The 22,777-nt window shown below is 54.0% G+C and overlaps 1 protein-coding gene across 21 annotated transcripts in view; it reads right to left on the bottom strand.

Annotated features, from left to right (window-relative positions):
• The window catches only part of LOC105488409 (t-SNARE domain containing 1), a 136,010-nt gene that overhangs the window by 89,388 nt on the left and 23,845 nt on the right, over positions 1–22,777 (bottom strand). For 6 of the 21 annotated variants that reach the window (XR_011606656.1, XM_011752409.2, XM_011752415.2 and 3 more), the window contains exon 1: positions 22,616–22,685. The exons of 5 other annotated variants lie outside the window; for them this stretch is intronic. Coding sequence is in view for 12 of the 16 variants with exons in the window: in XM_011752409.2 (XP_011750711.2) it covers positions 22,616–22,651 (36 nt within the window). In the remaining 4 variants the exon portion in view is untranslated. Of the gene's footprint in view, positions 1–7,883; positions 10,530–14,384; positions 14,599–22,615; positions 22,687–22,777 lie in introns of those variants that run through there. 10 more of the 21 variants (XR_011606657.1, XM_011752407.2, XM_011752411.2 and 7 more) reach the window with 6 other exon arrangements.

Here is a 22,777-nt window from a genome sequence, read left to right as displayed (position 1 = left end):
AAGGGCAGCGGGGTCTGCTGAGTTTCAGGACAAGGAGGAGCAGCCAGCGGCCATCACTGCAAAGGGCAGCGGGGTCTGCTGGGTTTCAGGACAAGGAGGAGCAGCCAGCAGCCATCACTGCAAAGGGCAGCAGGGTCTGCTGGGTTTCAGGACAAGGGGGAGCAGCCAGCGGCCATCACTGCAAAGGGCGGCAGGGTCTGCTGGGTTTCAGGACAAGGGGGAGCACAGGAAGCTTGAGGAGGGCTCATGAGAGGTAGGAGCACTCATGGGAGGAGGGAAGGGATTCAAGTCTGAAAGAGCTCAGCTGAATCAGAGCTGGAGCCCCCAGTGGGCACTGGAAGGCTGCCCAACTCCCCTCTGCTCTGGCCAGGCACGCGGAAGGGAGTGAAGATTCGTGAGCTGCTCAGCAACCACCAAAGAGACCACCTGACCAAATTCACAATTTCATTTCACTGCACACGGGAACATGAAACACCTCTGTGTCTGCTCAGCCAACTCAGAGACAAAGGCCAACCTGTGGGAGGGGCCACCGAGTCACCACAGGCAGAGGCAGCTGGCCTGGGAACACGTGTCTTCTGCCTACTAACGGCCCCACCCAGCCAGCCACTTTGGACCCCTGGGGACACCTGGAACCCAGTGGGTGCAAGCCCCCCATCGCTGGGAGACCACAAGGGGCCACAGGGTACTGAGCTGTACCAACCCAAACCCTCCAGGTGCCCCACGCTTCCACTTCCCTCCAGTGTCCGACTCAACCCCCATCCTGCGCTGGTCCAGCCCTCCCCAGTACTGCCCCAGCCAGCAGTGGCCCCTGTGCCCACACCGGCACCCAAGCTCTCTGGGAGCTGGGCCCTGTCCTGCCCCAGCCTTAGCTCTTGCTGCGCCCCTGCCCCACGCCCTTGCTCTCTGGGGGTTCTGCCTGTTTCACCCAGGCTGCCTCCCACCTCCGTGCTTTTGCCCAGGCTGTGCCCTGGCTTCCCCCATGTTGCTCCTGCTCCTCCACCCCGCAGCCAGCTCATGCCCCCACCAGGCCAGCCAGGTGCTCCCGTCCTGACCTTCCTGCCCACACCTGACCTCAGAGCCCGATGCTGACCACACGTCAGGCCGAGCATCGCCACACTCCGTAAGACGTAGACGCCCACCTGTTCCCTGCCTAGGGGAGGCTGCACACCTGCTGGAGCCGTCCTCACCCAGGGCTGGCCCGCTCCAGTGCGTCATCACCCCAGCCCTGCCCTGACCTCAGCATGTCCCAGCAGGCCAGATCAGAAACCCTGTCTCCTGTCCCCAGTCAAGGACCCCCACAGGGTCGGTCCACCCTTCACTGAGGGGGAAAGAACGAGAAGCCCAGCCCTCACAGGTGCTGAGCCAGTGTCCTGAGACTCAGCACCACTCACGTCGCTGGATGCCATTCGAGTCCATGAGGAGGTGCTCCCATGCGTCCCATTCACAGGGGAGCCGGGGAAATCCCCAAAAGAGAATCTGACTGGCCCCCGGCCACCCAGAGCCTGCCTGCCTCACCTGCACCTGCTCAGCAGGCCCTGGCCAGGTGCCTCACTTTTGTGAGCAATGCTGATCCTCACGACACTGTGAGGCAGGGGTTATAACCCCATTCAAGAAGAGGACACTAAGGCCCGGGGTCAGCCAGCCATCAGTGCAGGGCATGAAACATGCCAGAAGGCCTCAGACCCCCTGGCCGCAGCATGCCACTCCTGTCCCAGCAGGAGCGCACTGCCAACCACAGCTGGCACAGCTGCCCTGCCAGGAGGAGGGGTCAGCGCCCAGGCATGCTGGCTCGCTCAGGTGGGACTTCACCCTGATACCACGAGAGCCTCCCAGGAGAGAGGTGGGTGCAGGGAAGGGCCGTGGCACACAAGCCAGGAAAGCAGCCGGGCACTGTGGGATGCAGCCTCGAAGGCCTGGGCACAGCAACAGAGGGAGCCAGGCCTTCCCAACCAAAACACTCTGCTGAGTTCAGGACATGGTGGTGCCCCCGAAGCCTCCAGGAGAAGGCAGGCCAGCATAAGGGCTGCACATGGGCAGGGGACCCAGCCAGGGCCAGCACTCAGAGGAGGGAGGGCTGGGCAGCCAGAGGCACGGCCAGGAGGGGATGTGGCAGAGAACAGGGACGAGGCTTGAGGGGGACATGGAGTCTCTTGGGGGAGTGTGGCAAGGGCAGAGCGGGCACTGGATGAGCCAGATGTGGCTGAGGGCCTGGGCAAGGGCTGCAGAAGCCATTCGCAGCCCAGCTGGGCGGAAGCTGGCAGCAGGGCCAGGCCGGAGGGGTGGGCAGAGGCTGCCAGGCTGTTTTGCCCAAGAATGGCCCGAGCCCCAGGGCTGCCTCAATGAGGCCAGACGGGGGCCACGGACAATGCCCCACTTGCTCCCAAGAAGGCTTCCTACCAAGCTGCTTCCGTGCCCGCCAAGGCCAGCCACCAGCCCCTCCGGCCTCGTGCCCCTCAGGCTGGCGCCGGCTCTTCCCAGGGCCCCCAGCCCCCGTCAGCCTGAAGGGAGCCGTCTGTCCTTGCACTGCCCAGATCCTGTTTGCAGGGCGCCGGGGGAAGTGGCAGTGCCAGGGAACACCCACTTCAGGCGTGCCACCACCCTGGCAACTCAGCCTGCCCCTGGGACAAAGCACCCAGGCCCAGGAGGAGGGGAGGCCAGGCAGCAGGCCAACCCAACTGCCCACCAGACTCCCAGCCCCAACTGTGGGGCTGGGTCCCCAACTCCTGGGCTGTGGGGCCAGTGCGTGGGTCTTGAGCCCCTCAGTCAGACTCCCCAACAGGGCCTCTGAGGCAGGGGGCCGGGCCCCACACAGGCAGAGGATATCCAGACTGGGCCACCCTTCCCCCAGCAGGTGGGAACAGTGTTCTCCAGGCCGGGGCTTCCAGAACAGCCCCAGCCCCTCCGCCTGGCTTGACAGCAGGTCGCTCGCAGGGCCAGGCCCCACAGAGGTCGCATCAGCTCTCCCGCCCTTGGTTTTTTCATCTGTCAAATGGACAGCAGTCCCTCCCTCACCTTCGGGCATGCGTTCTCTGAACCTCTGACCCGGGCACCATGGCGGGGACACAGCAGCTCCAGACAGACCTGGCCTGCTCTCGAAGACTCTGTGCTCCAAACAGGGACAGACAGGAAAGCGGCATCATGCTTGTCCCATGGGGGAGGAAACGATGAGGGCAGCTGACTGGATGTGCCTGGTCAGTGAGGGCACCAGAGGCCCCTGATAACTCGGGCTGGAGGACATGAATGCAGGGACGGGCTCCTCGGGCGAGCCCAGGGCTGAGCCACCAGCTGGGACATGCAGCAACAGAGGCAACGGCAGGAAGTGGCGCTGCCTCCCAGGAGCGAGGGCACAGAAAGCAGCCCAGGGCCCACACCTGGACAAGGGGCCAGGGCAAGGGCGACCTGTGGCCTCCACGGTGCCCACCTGCAGACCCAGTGTGGCGGAGTGAATCCTGGGGCAGGCTCTGGCCCCAGCTGGGCTGCTCACACACGGGCTTTCTGCAGCCCCCAGCCTCCCCTGTCCTCTGAGAAACAACACGGTGACGGGGGTGGAGCTGAACTCGCTCCCAGGGAGCTCAGGCTCGGGCTTGCCCTTGGCCAGTGGCGGGCATGCTGCCCTCACACTCCCTCAGTGAGCCTCAGGAGAGCTCCACAGACAAGGCTGGAAAAGACAGAGGGAGCTGCCAGTTCATAGGGAGCAGACGCCTAGATCAATGGCCAGACCGCGGCCAGCGCCCGCTGCAGACCGCCGGAGCCCTCGGCTGCGCCCCACCACAGGGAGAGACCACAACGGCGAGCGCCCGCTGCAGACCGCCGGAGCCCTCGGCTGCGCCCCACCACAGGGAGAGACCACAACGGGCCAGCGCCCGCTGCAGACTGCCGGAGCCCTCAGCCCCGCCCCACCACAGGAAGAGACCACAGCACAAACCTCCGCTCCCCGAAGCCTGCCCTTTGGGGGAAACCATTTTCCTGGGCAAAATGAAACTGCAAAGTTCAAGAGGAGAAACTGAATGATGGATTAGGCGCCCTGATCGCCTGCAGCAGGAGAGCTTGCTGTGCAGGGCAGCTGCCCACTGGGAACCTCCACAGGTGGCCATGCTGCAGCTCCTCTGCCCGGCACGCAGCTTTCACCACACCTGTAACACAGCCTCTCCACAGGCAGCAATCAGACAGCGGCACAGGAAGGGGCAGTCCCAGGGAAAGAGAGCGCCTTATCTGGCATCCCACTCCCAGGCGGCAAGAGACAGGCCCAGGACCCCAGCGGAGCTGTGGCCTCAGGGGTTGCTGCTGGAGCTGTCCTCCCACCATGAATGAGCTGACTCCCTTGCTTGGCCTCAACAGACCCATGTTGACAGCAGTAGGTCACCTCCCTGCCCTGGATATTCTCGGCCTCTTTAGACTTCTCTGTATAATCCCTAAAAGCATTCAGTGTAAGGCAGAGAACACCGTCTGAGCCCACTTTCTGCTGCTGTAACAGAATGTCACACACAGGGGAGTCTGTAAAGAAAAGAGATGGCCTCAGCTCGCGTTTCTGAGGGCTGGGAAGTCCAAGACGCAGGGGCCTCCAGTGGAAGAGCACACAAGCACGTGAGGCCGAGAGCAAGCGGGGGCCGGCGCTTCCTCTCATCAGGAGCCCACCCCCAGATACGGCAGTGACCACGACCCAGTCACCTCTCAGGGATCCCACTCTTCATACTGTCACAATGGTGACCGGATTTCAGTGAGCTGTGGAGGGGACACTCACACCACAGCACAGTCCCAGTCCAGGAGCAGAAGACCTAGAAACGTCCCAGCTCAGCCTCTAGCTGGTTCTCTCTAGCCTGCTGTGCCCCAGCGAGTCCCAGCCCTTGAATCTGTTTCCTCATCTGTAAAATGGGACCAAGAAGGGAGATCTCAGAGGGTGGGCATGAAGACCAGTGAGATGAAACATGTGAGACACTCTCAGGTCCCAGGCAGGAACTCAAAGCCCAACTTTCAAGTCTCTGGACACTCGGGTCCCTGGCCCCACCCTAATGCATAGACACCTAGAAGGGGTCCTGGTCCCCCAGAAGCCCACAGCCACCATGCTATGCTCAAACAGACCAGTCTCCAAGCCACCAGCAAGGAAGAGGACCTTCTGTCATCTCCCCACGTGGCTGTGTGAGGGCTGTGGCTCCCTGTGCACTATCTGCCAGGGATGGCCCTACAGGGAGAGCCATCCCAAGACCACATGGCCCAGAGGAAACAGCAGGGCGTGGTGAGGAAGCGGGGAGCCTCTGGATCCTGTTTCCTGGTTCCTCCAGCTCAGTGTGGAGGCTGCTGGCCCTGCCCTTGTAAGAAAATGTCATACGGTTCCATCACCGGTGGAGGTGGCCTGGGGAGACGTGGTCTTTTCGGCAGGAACCAGAGAGGAGAGGGAGAAGAGATGTGGGTTAAAGCTCCAATTCAGGGTGCACAGGGGCCTCATGCCCCTCCCCAGCCCCATGAGCCTGGCTCCACTGTACCCTTTCCCTAGGCCACCCTGAGCTTCTCACCAGCCCCTACAGAGCCCCTTCAATGTGGCCTCTTGGTCCACTGGTCCCTGTAGGAACACGAAAACACAATCTGAAGAAGGCGTTCCCAGGGAATCCTGAGCCGCCCAGCCTGCCACTCACCCTATGGGCCAGACACCACGAACTGGTCCCCACAGGAGCCTTCAAGCTGTGACTGATGTCCCCTGGACCACCCTCCCCTCTACTGCCCACTATGCACAGAATCCACCAAAATGGCACCCACCCATGAATGTGCCCTCAGGGTGCTTTGCAAGCCAACCGACCCAGAGATATCAGGGTGAAGACCACGCACGCCCTCGCATGAGACCGGGATGCCCAACAGATGGTGCCCTGCATCTGGCCACACCTGCTCGTGAGACCACAGTCTCGTGGAGATGTGTAGGACCTGTCTGGGGATCAAAGGGGACGATGAGTGATGACAGACAGCATGGTTCCAGGTGAGGAAGAAGAGTCACCAGTACCAGGAATCCTCTAAGTGAAACCTCAATTTTTAAAATAAGAAAACAAAACCTGGGGAGGGAAAACCACTTATCAAGGTCACAGGGACAAAGCAGATCTAGAATAAGGTGCCTGGCATCCCATGGCCGCAATGCTTTCTACTGCCCCACCTTCCACACTCAGGGTTCCCAGGTGCTCTCCCTGTACCAGCACTAGGGCCTGATGTCTGCCCTCACGGCAGTTTCCCCCCTGGACCACGAGCTACGGAGGAAGAGGAGCGTGTCCTCATCATCCTACCCCCCACACTGAGCACTCCCGCGCTCACTCGCCAAGCAGTGGTGCTCGATTAGAACTTGGAGGAGTCAGCGTGAATTCATAGTTTTTAAGATGCACAGAGAAATACAGATATAGATGTGTGTGGGTATATATAATCACACAGGCACACTCATTTACATAGCTGAGTGTGTACATGACAGACAGCTACTCCCTAGCTTTGTCCACTGAGAGGGCTGAGACACTACACACCCCCATAGCAATGGACACACCCAGCACAGAGCTCTTGCTTCCTAAATACCACTGTTCACCGACAGCAAGCAAGAGATATTAAGATGTCTTAGAGAAATGGCTGACTCCAGGGCTACAGCCAGGAAAGTATAAGTCTGGAGCACAGAGCATGCTGTTATGCAAAAGAGTAAGGAAAAGCTCAAATAAAGGGAGGGGCATCTCAAAAGGACACAAGAACCAGCTTGAAAAGGCTGTCCCTGGCCAAATGTGGACAATCTGAGCATTAAAATAAATAAGAACTGTATAACTCATTGAATAAAATAAAAATCCATCAGTCCACACAGTTACAGATGAATAAGTAGGAAAAAAACAAGAAGAGCTTTTCTTTAGAGTAGAAAGCCAGCTAATAACTGTGGAAGGAATGATGGAACCAGCAACCATCAGGATAATCATTCACTCTGGTAAAATGTCCAACGGATGTTAAAGCTAGTATGTGAAGGTTTGATGAATAGCGGCATATTTACATCATCGCAAAGGATCTTCCCTGAGATACTTATTAGTTAAAAATGTAAGAAAATAATTTTACATAAGAGAAGGCTGGTAGACATCACCTTAATCAAATGATCTAAGTCAGCATCATCAGCCATGGGACAAGCCAGCACCACGTATCCCTCTTACACGATGCACAGAAGAACATCACTTCCGTGATCTTCCTGCCCAAAGTGTGTGACTGTGAGAAACGGCAGAGACACACAGACTGAGAAGAACTCACCAGCCATCTTCAAAATGTCAATGTCCTCAAAGACAGGCAGACTGAGGTGTTGTCTGAAATAAAAGGAGGCTAAAGAGACAATCGCTAAAACCAACACAGGATCTGGGATTTCATGGTACTAGAAAGGACGTTTTGCTAAAAAGAACACAATTCAAAAGGTTTTTCCTGTGAATACAAACACGACCTTTAGAATGGAGAAGCCTACTGTATCCATGTCAATGTCCTGATCTGGATCACTGTGCTGTAGCTATATACACTGTCTATTTGGGGATCAAGGAGCATCACGTCTGCAACTCACTATCAAGTAGTTCTGAGAAAAATCAAACATATATATACACACACAAACAAAGAAAGACAGAGAGAAAGACAGAAAGACAGAGAGAGGGGAAGAAAGAATAAACCAAATGAGGGACATGTTAACATTTGGGAAATTTGGGCAAAATATACACAACAAGTTTTCCTGTTAATCTGGTAACTTTTCTTTAAAATTACGTCCAAAAGTTCTAAATTAAACCTAAAATTAAAACTCACTGGAAATTATTTTTTAATCATAGGAATAACTGTAAAAGGTGCAAGCACTGAAAAGTGCAAAACATTACTAAAAGAAAGTGAAGAACATGGAAATGAGTGAAGGGACCTACCATGTTCATGGACAGGAACACTCAAGACTGTGCAGCTACAGCAGCTGACGGTTTTGCAGAGGAATTTGGCCAAACGTTTCCAATGTGCCATAAATTGTCCCAGGGCACTGAAAATGAAGGGAAACTTTCTGATTGCTTTTTTTTTTTTTTTTTTAAGATGGAGTCTCGCTCTGTTACCCAGGATGGAGTGCAGTGGCGTGATCTCGGCTCACCACAAGCTCCATCTCCCGGGTTCACGCCACTCTCCTGCCTCAACCTCCCGAGTAGCTGGTACTACAGGTGCCCACCACCACGTCCGGCTAATTTTTTGTATTTTTAGTAGAGACGGGGTTTCACCGTGTTAACCAGGATGGCCTCGATCTCCTGACCTCGTGATCTACCTGCCTCAGCCTCCCAATCTGATTGCTTTTATGAAGCATGTATGACCATGTCACCAAAACCTAATAAACCTAACCTAAAAACAAGAAAAAGAAAAAATTACAAATGAACATCTTATAAATATTTATGCAAAAATACTAAATAAAACACTAATAAATAAACCCAAAACCCCTCTGCTTGTTTTTCCCAGGAATGCAAGGCTAGTTCAACAAGAGGACACTCATCAGTGCACTACACCATATTAACCTAAGGAACCTATGGGGAAAAGCTGGTGAGTTTCTCCACAGATGTTAAAAACAGCATCAACAGAGTTCAATGCTCATTCCTGATGAAAACACAGAAGCTGTCTTTTTTTTTTTTTTTTTTTTTTTGAGACGGAGTCTAGCTCTGTTGCCCAGGCTGGAGTGCAATGGCCGGATCTCAGCTCACTGCAAGCCCCGCCTCCCGGGTTCACGCCATTCTCCTGCCTCAGCCTCCCGAGTAGCTGGGAGTACAGGCGCCCGCCACCTCGCCCGGCTAATTTTTTTTGTATTTTAGTAGAGACGGGGTTTCACCGTGTTAGCCAGGATGGTCTCAATCTCCTGAACTCGTGATCCGCCCGTCTCGGCCTCCCAAAGTGCTGGGATTACAGGCTTGAGCCACCGCGCCCGGCCAGAAGCTGTCTTATAATGATAAAGAACCTTTCATCCTAAATGAGCACCTTACTTAATAAAAAACACTAGGAACAATTCCCGAATATCAAGAAGGAAACAAAGGTGCCGGCTATCTCCAGTCCTATTCCACACTGTTCTGGTGGTGTCAGCCAATGCAGGTAAAACAAGAGATCAACAAGACATTAAAAACAAAGAAAGAAATGAAACACGATTCTCTCTGCTTGTAAATGATGACAGTATACTTGGAAAACCCTAGCAAAACAATGTTAAAATCTGAACAATGAAAGACTTTGGTAAAGTATCAGGATATAAAATTAACATACAGAAATTCACAGCCTTCACATACACAGAAACCAGTCTGAGACGGTCATGGTAGGAAAAAACCCATTTACAACAGCAAGAAAGAACACAGTATACCTAGGAATAAATTTAACATGAAATGGGAAAAATCTCTTCAAGGGGACTTTAAAGTATTTTAAAGTTCAGAAAACTAGAACTGATCAAATAGAAAGCTCTCCCTTGTTCTTCAATAGGATGACTGTATCACAAAGACGTCAGTTTTCCTATCGCAATAAAAATACCAACATGCGTTTTTATGGAGCTGGACGGGTTGACAGGCAGTTCATCACAGGCAGTTCATCTAGGAAAACAAAGACACAAGAATAACTGGGAAAACACTAAACAAAAAGGGCTCACACTTGCGGACTTTCAGAGTCCTAGAGAGTGAAGTCCTGACACACGTTACAACAGGAACGGATCCTGAAAGCACCGTGCGAGGCGGAAGGAGCCAGACACCAAAGACCACACATGTGTGATTCCACTGTCACGAGAGGCCGCAAGATGCAAATCCACCGAAACCGAAAGCAGACGGACGGATGCCGGGGTCGGGGAGGGGGACTAGGGAGTGACTGCTCATATATGTGGGCTTTCTTTTCAGGGTGATGGAGATATTCCGGCATTTGATAGTAATGAATGTACAACACTGTAAATAGACTAAAATTCACTGAATTATACGCTTCAAAAGGGTGAACTTTAGGATATGTGAATTACATCGCTATTATTAAAATGCTAGAAAGCCTCTATAATTAAAACTGTGCATGAAAATATAAATAGACCAATGGAATAAGGAAGAAAGTCTAAAAATAGACCCACGTACATATGGAAATTTAGTATATGATAAATGCGGCATCACAAATCAAAGAAGGACTTTTTCGTAAATGGTGCTGAGACATCTGCTTAGACATTTGGAAAAAAAAATTGGTTCATACCTCACATAATAAAAAGAATACACTCCAAATGGATCACGGCTATCAATGCAGAAAAGACAACACAATGAAAGCATGGGCAGAAGAATGAATTCTCCTTTAACCTCTATGTAGGGAAAAGTTTCCCAAGTAGGACTCAAAATCAAAATACTATAAAAGAAAAGACTGACGCAAGTCACAGCTTTTATAAAAGCAAGCAAACAAAAAAAATTCTGCATGGTTTAAAACAAACAAACAAACAAAAAAAAAAAACACCCTAAGCAATGCAGAAAGACAACAGAAGACAAGCAAAGACAAAATATTCGCAACATATGCCAGAGACAAAGGACGAATATTATCCTTAACATATAAAGAGCTCATAAAAACTTCAAGGAAACAAAAAAAAAAAGGGGGGGGGGCAAAAGACACAAACAGGAAATTTACACACAAAGGATATAAAACTGGTGCTTAAACATATGAAAAGACTGTTCAAGCTGACTCACAACTAGAGAAATGCAATTTATACTGGTTCGGAGAGTTCCCCTTCTGCCTATGACTAGGAAGCTGGAAAGAGTGCTGCCCAAACCTAACAATACGAAAAGGCCTGGACTCATCAGACGGCTGAAGCATCAGGGCCATGGAGTAGCCTGAAACCGAAAGAAAGTGAGTCCCAGGAGAGAAGGTGGGAGCACTGGCTTCTGCAGCAGAGAAAGGACGGGAGACCCCAGGGGCCACCCAGGTAGGCAAAAAGAGTGAAGCCACCTGGGCGGCCACATGCTCTCACAAGCTCTTCTCCATGGGCTCAAGAGAAAGCCTAGCACAGGACAAGGCAGGACCCCTGCGGCGCAGGTGCCAGCAGACCGGCGGCCCTGCAGCTGAAAGACAGGAAGCCCCTCTCCCCTGAAGAATAAAAGCCCAAGCCTATGGGTTAAGGGCAGCAATGGCTGAGCCCTGGGGCCCCACGGCATCCGTGAACACCCACAGTGGCTAAGAAAGGGTCAAAAAGCACTTCATATCTCCGGAAAAGGGGCAGGGCGCCTTCCTGGGCCCACCACAGGACTGCAGGAGAGGCAGAAAACACTCTCCTCTAAAGACCAGCAAAGGATTCAAGCAGAGTTTAACTGCCGCAGGGAGAGGGAAGGGTCTCCGTGAAACCCCCGCTCCTGAGACCAGGCCTGCCTGAGACTGAGGCTACAATGAGACAACCGTCACCCGGCTGCCAGGCTTCCAACAGCCAGCAAATGAACCTCCTGCTGCAGGAGGGGAAACAATGTGGGGAGAGACCACCTCTGTATCTGCAGCGTGAGCATAGGAGGAAGCCCAACGCTGTGGAGAGTAGGGCAGGAACACCCACCCACCCCAAACACCAAGTAACTCCAGGGGAGTCTGTAACCGGGTCATATACTGAGGGTAAAAACAGCTGCAGCAAAACCCGAACCCAGGCCAACCCCTGACCAGCTGGACTCAACCCCACATAAATGGCCTAGTATAAGGGGAATGCCCGTTTCTGAGCATAAATATTACTTATCTCAGTCTGAAGTCCTATATCTGAAGTCAAAATCAATCAAATCAATCAAAAAGTACAAGACGCACAAAAACATTAGAAAAAGCAAACCACTGTCAAGTAACAACACAATTAGCAGAGCTGGACTGAGGAGACCTCAGAACCATCAGGGAATTTTAAATAACTATGGCTTCTATGTGAAAGGCCCCAGTAGAAAAGATGGACAAAATGCATGAGCAGTGGGGAAGTTCAGCAGGGAAATGAAAACTAACAGAGGGTCACAGGGAAATGCCAACAATTAGAAACACCAGACAGAAATGAAGAAGGCTTCTGCAGCTCTGCCATAGACTCAACACAGCCAGGAGGGAAAAGTCAGTCAACCTGAAATTACCCAAACCAAAACATAGAGAAAAAAGTGAAAAAGGAAAACAAAAGACAAGCACCTACCAGCCATTATCAAACGTCCTAGCAAATGTTTAACTGGAATCCCAGAAGGTGAAGAGAGAGAGAGCAGTGGCAGAGAACTTTCCAGAAAGAATGAAAGGCATTCACTCTAGACTGAATGTGTCTTCCAAGGTTGGAATCTAACTCCCAACCTGAAGGTGTTAGGAGGAGGGGCCTTTAGGAGGTGACAAGATCATAGAGGTGGAGCACTCATGAATTGGATCAGTGCTCTTATAAATAAGACCCCAGAAAGACCCCTCACCCTTCCACCACACGAGGACACAGATAGAAGGCCCCATCTAGGAACTGGGACATAGGCCATCACAGGACCCAAATCTGCTGGCACCTTGATCCTGGACTTGCAGCCTTGAGAACTGTGAGAAACACATTTCTGTTGTCTAAGGTATTCCGCTATAGCAGCCTAAACAAGCTGAGACAGTATCATCCCACAGACCCAAAAAGCCCAGAGAGGCCAGGCATGGTGGCTCATGCCTGTAATCACAGCACTTTGGAAGGCCAAGGCAGGAAGACCACTTGAGGCCAGAAGTTCAAGACCAGCCTGGCCAACAAAGTGAGACTCCATCTCTACAAAAAATAAAAAATAAATTTAAACATTTGTTGGGCACAATGATATGTGCCCAGCTACTCAGCAGGCTGAGGCGGGAGGATCATTTGTGCCCAGGAGTTTAAGATTACAGTGAGCCAAGCACCACCGCACTCCAGCCTGGGGGAAAGAGTGAGATCCTGTCTCAAAAACAACCACCACCACAAAAAGCTCAGAGAACACTATGCAAAATAAATACTAAATAAAAAAGGTGAAAAACACGTAGAGATATCATACTGAACCTGATGAAAAACAAAGATTAAAAAATCTTGAAGCTGGCAAAGAAAGAATACAAACCGCATGCAAAGAAATGAAGAATTACAGCCGACTTTCCCTCAGAAACCATGCAAGCCAGAAGACAATGGAGTAACATCTTTAAAGCGCTGAGGGGAAAAACAACAACAACAACAACAACAAATCTGCCACCCAGAATTCTATACCCAATGAAAATGTCTTCAAAAATGAAGTAGAGAAAAAAAGCTGCTGACCTAAGTACCTTTGGAAAACAGCATTCTGACTGGAAATGTCAGACTAAAGCAAAAGGAGCTGTATAAAAGCACAACACTTCTGTTGGCAAAGCTGTTTCTCACAGGCACAGGAGGACATCATTACAGATCCTACAGACATTCAAAGACTAATGAGGGAATATTACTAACAACTTTATGCCCATAAATTCAACAATCTAGATGAAATCAACAAATTCCTTGAAGGACACAACCCTGAACAGCCTTGTATCTATTAAATACACATTGAACTGGGAGTTAAAAACCTTCCATTAACAAACACTCCAGGCCTAGAGGCTTCAGAGCAAATTCTACCAAACATTTAAAGAAGTAATACTAAATACATAAACTCTTCCATGAATGGGGGAAAAAAAAAACCCTGCAGGAAGCAAAGGCAGGTGAGTGGCTGCCAGGGGCTAGGAGTGGGCATAGGGATGGACTGCAGGGGCAGAGGAAGACATCCTGGGTGGTGAAAACGTCCGGTATCTTAATGGTGGTGGTGCTGCACGACTGTATACATTCATAAAAATTCACTGCACACTTAAGAGAGTAAATTTTATTGTATATAAATTACACTTCAATAAGGCTGACATCACAAAAACAACCAGACAACACTCATTAACCATGACAGCAACTAGGACCACAGCCACCCTTGCGAGGAGGGACCGGGCTGGAAAGGAGCACAAAGGTGACTTGTGGGTGTTGGAAACACTCTGTTTCTGGATCGAGGTTGTGGTTCCAGGGATGGACACACCTGCAACAATTCGTCAGGCTGCATACTTAAGATAGGTGTCTCTTACCACACATGAGCTGAATGCCAACTCTAAAAAAATGAGTATGAACACAACATTTTTAGCCTAAGCTGAGGGTTGGCAAACAACCACCCACAGGCGCTCTGCCTCATCTGCAATAAAGCTTTGCTGGCACACAGCCACGCCCATTCATCCATGGGTTGTCTATGGGCTGCTTTTGTACCATGGGGCAGAGCCGGATAGCTGCAACGGACACTCTGAAGCCGGAGAACACCAACACATTTACAGTCTGGTCCTTTCCAGGAAATGCATGATGACCCTGGTTTAAGCAAATGGAAGAACAGGGCTGCCATCAACCAAGGAGACGAAGGCCGTGAGAGCAGGTGGTGGATTCTGAATTCCGCTTGGCAGACACTGGCCTTGAGAAGCCACTCACTGGAAACACAGTATGGGCAACTGAACACAGGATCTGATCTCAGGGGAGAGGCTCGACTGAAAGACCCGCCATGGGAGCCTGACTCTGCAGGTCCGCAGCCCGACAGACGCAGGATGGGCCCTGGGCATGTTCACTGCAGCCTCGGCTCCTGGGACCTGGCATCTGGCAGCAGAGCGGGAAGGCCCCACAACCGCTTGCTGAAAGAATGAGAGAAAACCAACGAAGGATGAATGGGAGGGAGAAGGAAAGGGAAGCGCTGGACAGGCTGGGACACGGAGAATAACCATGAATTCAGCCTTACAGCAGACACAGGATGGCCCCCTCTTTAAGGGTGGGCCCACTGGCTTTGGATGGATGGGAAGAGAAATGGGCCCCAGGGACAGACAGAGGCTGTGGGGTGGAAAGAGTGTGCTGGCTTCCCTCACCCCTCACGTGAGCAGCAGGGGGCAAAGGGGCTCCTGCCTGGGTGGCCCCTGGCACGTTCCCTAGCCTCTGTGCCCCTCTTCTGTGAAATGGCCTTAACAGCAATGCTGGAGGATGAGCTGAGCTCACATACGTAGAAGGGCCCAGAACATGCCCACGGCCCCCTCCTGAGAAGACCACCCCACCAGTGCCGTTTCCTTCCCTGCTGTGCCCCTCCCAGCAGACTCCCCCGGGCCTCCTCTGCGGCGTCTTGGCCAAGGCCCTGCCCCGACTTCTGGGTGCTTTTTCTTGCTCCGCTCCCTCCCTCGGCCCCTCCATCCCACCCCTCAGCCTGTCCTAGGCCTCCCCCGTCACCTGTCTGCGGAGGCCCCTGAGTGGGTGCCTCTCTCTTGGACTGTGTCTGTGTCTCCCTCAGCCTCTGTCTCTGGGTGTCACAGAAGAAAAAGAGGAAGACATGCCTCGCAGGACCAGGCAGCAGGCACGTGAGCCCCGCCTGGAGCTGGGCGCAACTCCCTTAGGAAGAAAACCATCTGGTCTCTGAAGGCGCTGCAGGGTGCAACCTGGGCTACGGCCATGGGAGTGGGTTCAGGCCCAGCCGTGCTGCCACCTTCAAAGGGCAGTTGGGTGGTCTCAAAGGTCCAGCTGGGCCTCACATTGACTGGCGGCTGTGAGAGAGGAGGCTGGGAAAACTCCCACTGGGGAGGCCGGCAGCTGGATGGCAGGGCCGATCCAGACACCCACCAATACCCCACCTGGCCCAAGAAACCAGGACACAGGCATCAAAGACAACATCAAGAGGAGTTCACTGTCATCCTCCAGGAAGAAAACCCAGCAGGCCTACAAGCTCCACGGGACCCTGAGACCACACCACCATCCCACAGCTGACGGATGCTGGCCCCTGCTCTCTGTGACGCCCAGGCCCCCACCCCTCCTTCTACCTCTGACACGGGGACCTGCCACAGGAGAGAGAAAGTGAGTCAGGCAAGGAGGGGCCGAGCACAGAAAACCACCAGAGACCCGCCTGCTGCCCATCGGGGCGAGACCCAGACCTCCAGGATCCAAGAAGACGGCCTTACCCACTCCAGGCAGAGGCAAGCGGGCACACACAGGAGAGGGAAGTAGGCAGGCAAGGGGGGAAGCGAGGAGAGGGACGGCCGCAGCTGCTGCCCATCGGGGCAAGAACCAGACCTACGGGATCAAAGAAGATGGCCTTACCCACTCCAGGCAGAGGCAAGCAGGCACACACAGGAGAGGGAGGGAGGCAGGCAGGCGAGGAGGGAAGCAGGGAGAGGGACGGCTAGGGAGGAAGGGCTCAGAGCACAGCCAGCGACACCCCCAGGGGATTAAAACATCGACAAGAAGAAACACCGCAGGCTGCAGGTAATACACTGTGTGTGTGGAGCAAAGGGGAAGTCTCCAGGAGGCCTCAGTGAGGAAAAAAATTAAAAGACTAAAGTTCAGGCCAGGCGACGTGGCTCATGCCTGTAATCTCAGCACTTTGGGAGCCCGAAGCAGCCAGATCACTTGAGGTCAGGAGTTTGAGACCAGCCTGGGCAACATGGTGAAACCCCATCTCTACTAAAAATACAAAAGTTAACCAGGCGTGGTGGCCCACACCTGTAATCCCAGCTACCGGGGAGGCTAAGGCAGGAGAATCACTAGAACCCGGAGAGGCAGAGGTTGCAGTGAGCTGAGATCGTGCAGTTGCATTCCAGCATGGGACAGAGGGAGACCCAGTCCCAAAAAACAAAAGAAAAAGAAAAAAAAAAAAAAAGACTAAAGTTCACTCACTGGAGACGGCTTCCAGGCAAATCACTTTAGAAGTGGGAAATGCAGCCGGGCGTGGTGGCTCAAGCCTGTAATCCCAGCACCTTGGGAGGCTGAGGCGGGCGGATCACGATGTCAGGAGATCGAGACCATCCTGGCAAACTCAGTGAAACCCCGTCTCTACTAAAAAATACAAAAAATTAGCCGGGTGTGGTGGCGGGTGCCTGTAGTCCCAGCTACTCGGGAGGCTGAGGCAGGAGAATGGCGTGAACCCGGGAAGTGGAGCTTGCAGCCAGCGGAGATCGCGCCACTGCATTCTAACCTGGGCAACAGAGCGGGACTCCGTCTCAAAATAAAAAAAAAAAAGGAGTGGGAAATGCATAAATTATGGCCCCTGGAGAGTTTTCTCAAACAAAGACCATCTGAAAAGGGGAGAGAGGCTCTGAGAAGGCTCTGGAAACTAGTGGGGGCAGGGAGGGGCTGGGGCGGAGGAAGGAGGGACTCAGCTTGGCCTGGGGAACAGGCGCCAGCCTCGGAGCTGCCCTGGGAAGACCCCACACACATCCGACGGCTGCTACCAAACCAATCCACATTTGACAGAACCTGCCAGGGACCCGGCACCAGGCAGGTGCCCAAGCACCATTAGTTCCTGTCCCCTTTCTCCAGAGAGGAGACAGGCTTGCTGGAAAGACAATACCCAAATTTAGGGTCACCACACCTCAACCACAGTACTCGACCATAGTACCCAAACAGAAGTGGACCTCCCACAGGGGTGGCCCCACTGGTCACAGTGTGCTCCGAGCCTGCCACGTGCCGGTCCTGTCCTGAACACCGGGGTATAGCAAGGGACAAAGCCACACATCTGCTTCTGGGTACCCATGACAATGGGGCAGTCTCCCAGCTGCTCCCGGCACCCACGGCGGACATCTGCATGTGGCCCCTTGAGAACAGGGGTGCACACCCAGGGCCTGGCCTGTGCTGGACAGACAGCAGCAGTGCAGCGGTGCCCTGGGGGAGGGCAGGTGGCAGGTGAGGAGCGCCACACATGGTGGTCAGAACAGTGCGGGCGTGTCCCTAAGTCTCTGCAGGGAAAGGAAACTGGGCTGGCAGAGGATGGGGCAGGCCCTGGCAGGACAGGCCCTGGGGCTAGGTGCCAGCTTCCTCGGCTCCAAGGGGACCCGCCAGGCAGGCCTGGCAGCAGCTGCCTGAATGCTCAGCCCACTGGGCAGCCTTCGGTGCACCTCCCGGTGAAGTCCGCCATCCAGCTCACCACAGTGCACACTGCATGCTCTCTCAAAGGTCTGACCCTTCAATTAGCAAAGCAAGTGGTTCAATGAAAACGAAACTCCTGCCTGTGATGCCACCAGCACTCAGCTGCTGGGCCGACCTTGCTGCACAGAGACCCCCAGTCATGGCAACTGAGGCCTAGAAGATGTGGCTTCCCAGCAGTAAGAGCCTGCTTGCTCCCAGGCCTGCCTGGCTCCCATGAGGCTCCGGCTTCCTGTGCAGGCCCAGGCTGGGGTTCCAGCTGATAGAGATGTGTGGACACCTGCAGGCTGCAAGGAGAGAGGAAGAGGGTGGGCAAAAGCAGGGGGCAGGGCCTCCCAGCTCTGGCTGCCCCTCCAGGTCCATGGCTACAACAGGTCCCTGTGCTGGAGGCTTCACAGATTGGACCAGCCGCTATACACACCTGGAAAACATGGTCCCAGCAGAGGTGGCAGAGACTGCGGACTGCACCGTCCACTCCTCCCTGACCTGCGTGCAACCTCTGAGTCGCTCCATCTCTCTGAGTATATCCACATAATCCAAAGTGCGGGAGCAATTTGCACCCTGCAGGGCTACTGAGGGGGTGAGAAGGTGACAAGGGTGTGTCTCACTTAGGGAGACTCCACATGTGTCTTGGTGCCCTGTTTTCCCCTGAGGGGAACTTGAGAACCGCAAGGGCGACCCTGGAGCCCAGTGAACCCTGCTGTGGTCTGAATGCTCACGTCCTCTGCAAGTTCCCACTTTGAAATCCTGCCTCTAAGGCGACGGCATTAGCAGGTGAGGCATTTGGGTGGTGAACAGGTCATGAGGCAGAGCCCTCATTAGTGGGATGAGTGCCGTTGTCAAATGGACCTGAGAGCGCTCCAACCAACTCTCCACCATGTGTGGGCACAGTGAGAAGTCAGCAGCCTGCAACCCAGAAGAGGGCCCCCAGAACCACCCCCGCTGGCACTCTGATCTCAGACTTGCAGCCTTCAGAGTCATGAGAAATGAGTGTCTGTCACCAGCCAGTTCATGGCATTTGTTACACCAGCCCGAATGGACTGACAGGCTCCACGGCCTGGAGAAGGTGTCGGGCAGAGAGACTAGGCTAGCTGGAGGGCCCACCCAGACCCAGGACTCCCAGGGCCCGGGTACGGGGGCTGTAACCCAAGTGGCAGACTTGGGGCCCAGAGTGCAAGGGAAGCATGTGCTGAGCCACCAGTGGACACCCTGCAGACAGGCCAGCCCTTCCTCGCCCTTCCCCGGGGCCAACAGCTTCAGGCGGATCAGCAGAACCTGGGCAGAGCAGGGAGAGCCACACAGGACGCTGGGCTCAGGGAGAGCCACACAGGACGCTGGGCTCAGGAAGAGACGGAAGCACTCCTGAGGTCACACGGGAAGCAGAGGACAGCTACTGGCAGAGCCCCACACCTCAGGCCTGCCCTCCTGTCCTAGTCTCTCTGCTGTGCCCACCCTGCCACCTCCCCGTCAATGGGGGACGTGGCAGCATCCTCAGAGTGCATCCCTCCAAGAGCACGTCCCCTCACGTCCTCCACAGACACTCCTCATCCAGTGTCCCACAAACCAGTGGGTGACCTGGGACAAAACATACTCCAGCTCTTCATCTCATAAATCACCCAAGATCTATCCCAGACAGACTAAAGGGCTGCATCACCTAGAAATAAATCAAAAGCAAAAGATTAAGACAACCCCAAAGGAAACATCTACCAAATACAAAAGCAACGTTATCCACACACACACACGAACAGAGACTTGGCAGCATACTAAAAAAAAAAAAAAGCTTCTATAAGTTAAAATGCAACATAGGCAAAATTAAAAGGCAAAAGATAAAGTGAAAACATATTTGCAACAAATATGACAAAGGCTGCTACCCTTAATAAATAAGGCCCTCCTACACATTCATTTTTAAAACATTCAGACATAACATGAACTGAGTCAGGGCAGGGTGCAGGAAGGCAGGCGAGCGCCCTAGCAGCATGAGAAATAACCCAAGAATCACAGGAAGGCTGATCCCAGCCAGAGGACGCCAGCACCTGCCATTGGGTTAGTGCTGGTGCATAACTGGGGGCACGGCAGGGGCTCCAGCCTCAGATACAGCTTGTGGGGGTGTGAAGCAGCACAGTCCGCTGCAAAATGATGATGCAGAGGGACCCCCCCCTTCACTGTACCCCCAGAGCTCTGCTCCAAGGAATCCAGACAGAAACTACCAGAAGCTGGAAGCACTGTAAGCAAAAATCAAGGAGCTAGAAATGTCCCAAAGACTCAGCAATAAATAAATAAACAAACTACGCTATGCATTTATATAATATGCAGCAACTCTAAGCAGGTTCTAAACATGTGTCTTCAGTGATGTGGGTAAGTGCTCAGAGATGCCGAAGTGAAAGGGCTGCATGTGTGTGCGTCACACAGCCATCCGACATGGGGATCCATGCGGTGAACGATGTGGTCCTTTCTGATAAAGACGAGGCAGTCCCCGATCCAGCCATGCCAGCCCCAAGCATTTACATGCTGGAAATGTGCAGCCCCAAGACCCCGTACGCCATGGTCAGAGCAGCCTTGTGCTGATCACCCCAACAGCCCAGGACAAGGGACAAACTCTGGTCTGTTCACACACGGGAACACCGCTCAGCATCCCAAGGGAGAAGGCACGCATGCCACACCCACAGTTCACTAAAGCAGCCAGGCCAAAGACAGTCATGTTGTGCGATGCCATTTACAGGAAATTCTAGAACAGCCAAACTCACATGTGGTGACAGAACTCAGAAAGGTGTGGGAAGGGCACAAGGGACTCTCTTGGGGTGGAAGATCACCTTCGTGGCATGAGCAAAGGCAGCTGTCAAAACTTATCACACGGAACACTGGGGAGTTGTGTGTCCTACTGTGTGTTAATTATACACGCTCGAAATTTGTGCACTTGTGCAGCAAAAAGACTAAAAGGAGATCTATTACAATGCTGAGAGTAAAATTTTCCCAGATGTGACAGCAGGCATGAGCCTTGAATCCACCGCTCAGGGTAAGAAGCCAGTCCCAAAGCAACACATGTTGTCCGAGGTCATTTACAGGAAATGCTCAGAACCCGCAAATCCACAGAGCCAGAAGACAGATTAGGGGTTGCCCAGTGGTAACAAGGAGACAACCCCAGTAGCTGCTTCTGGTGGGCCCCGGGGAGCCAGTAAGCTACTGCTCAGAGGTCCTTCAAGGCGCACGGGCGTGTCAGGTGCTCCAGCGGGTACGGGTGTGTTGCCCTTGGTCCCACTGCCACCTCTGAGTGTGAGCTCCTCTGTGGCCCTGGGTGGCCCACCCTTCACCACCCCAGGCCGGCCCAGGCAGACGCCCTTCCCACCACCAGGCTCTGTGGTCGCCAAGCTCACAGGGCACTCTGATAGCTCCCTGGATGCGGCTCTCATGCCAGCCTTGGGAGGACTAGGCTAGCAGCATCCCTTTGCAGAGGACCCTCAGAGCAAGAGACCAAGCCCGCAGCAGATCAGCACAGATCGGAGCAGCTCATGCACGTCCTCCTATCCCACTTCAGCGCCTCCGCAGCAGGTGTAGCCTTAAGAGCATCAGTCTCCTCATCTGTATAGTGGGCATGCCTCAGCGGGCTGCTGCCAGCAAGGACAGACCGTCCACCACGGAGGGGGCACCACACCTCTGAGTAAGCCTCCCGGGGTTGCCTCTCCTCCTAACCACCAGACTCAAATGCCCCCAACCTCGCCCTCCCAGCGAGCAGCGGCTCTGCACTTGGGCCACACTCACGCCAGCCAGCAGGGGGATGAGCCGCACGCGGGCTGAGCTACGCTTGCCCAGAGGTGCGTGTCTGGGAAAAGGGAGAGTAGTTTCACAACTTCTAAAATAAACACGGCCAACACCACTCCCGCCGGGGCACGATGGGGAATGGGGCGGGGAGGCCCACTCGTCCTTACACCTTCATTTCCTCATTAAGTTTTCAGGGTTCAACGTGCCACAGGTACTTCCACACCCTTGAAAGCCCTTCTCTGCCTGACGGGGAGCGCCAGACCACACCAGAGAGAAGAGACCCCACCAGATAGACGCAGCCCCCAGTGCTCCGCCCAAGCCCCCAAGTCAGGTACGGGGCCCCAGCTCAGGGCTCCAGCTTTACAGGTGGGGCCAGAGGCTACCTCAGCCTCCAGGGCTCCAGGCTGCTGACGGAGGCCTGGCAGGGCCGGGGGATGCCCGAGTGCCACCCACCCAAATCTGGCTAGATCTACAGCCTTCAGCAGGCGCTTATCCCGAGCAGGGCTCTGTGGTCCCGGAGGGAAAGGAAGCATTCAGACCCCCTCTCCCCAGGGTCTGAAGCACCTTCCTGTGCTGCTGTCCCCAGCAGAGGAGAGAACTGACGCCGAGGGAGAGGGCAGGTGAACACGTGGGTCCCACACACTCCCCACTGCCAAATCTGCACTGGGAGTTCCAGGTCACTACAATAATAATAAGAGTGTGGAGGTGGGTGGACATCGAGGCCAAGCTTTGTCCAGGCGTACCATGTCACCAGGCACTGTCCTAAGCGCTGAACTCATTCCCATCTCCCAACAACTCCACAGGACAGAAACGGAGACACAGACGGAAGAACAAGGACAGCCTGCAGCACATCCATGGGGAGGCCGGGCCTTGCCCTCTGCAGGTGGATACAGGGCCCGGGGTCCCACCCACAGCCAACGGCCCCTTCCTCCTTCCAGGCACCACCGGACACAGCAGCAGCAGGCCACAGAGCAGGGAGAGCAAAGCTGGGACACTCACCTGGGGCTCTGTGGGCCCAGGACAGGTCCACGGCATCGTGGAGCCTCCTTCGGGCTGAACTGCATGGAGGGCAGAGGGGACAGACCCTGAGGCGATGTGCCCTTGTCACGAAGCATCCTGACCCCACCCCCCACTCTGCCCTCACCTAGCCCAGGACACCCC

The sequence above is a fragment of the Macaca nemestrina genome, chromosome 8, assembly GCF_043159975.1.
Source record: "Macaca nemestrina isolate mMacNem1 chromosome 8, mMacNem.hap1, whole genome shotgun sequence".
Classification (NCBI taxonomy): Eukaryota; Metazoa; Chordata; class Mammalia; order Primates; family Cercopithecidae; genus Macaca; species Macaca nemestrina.
The sequence above is the reverse complement of the archived record's forward strand: the minus strand, read 5'-3'. Positions and strand labels throughout refer to the sequence as shown.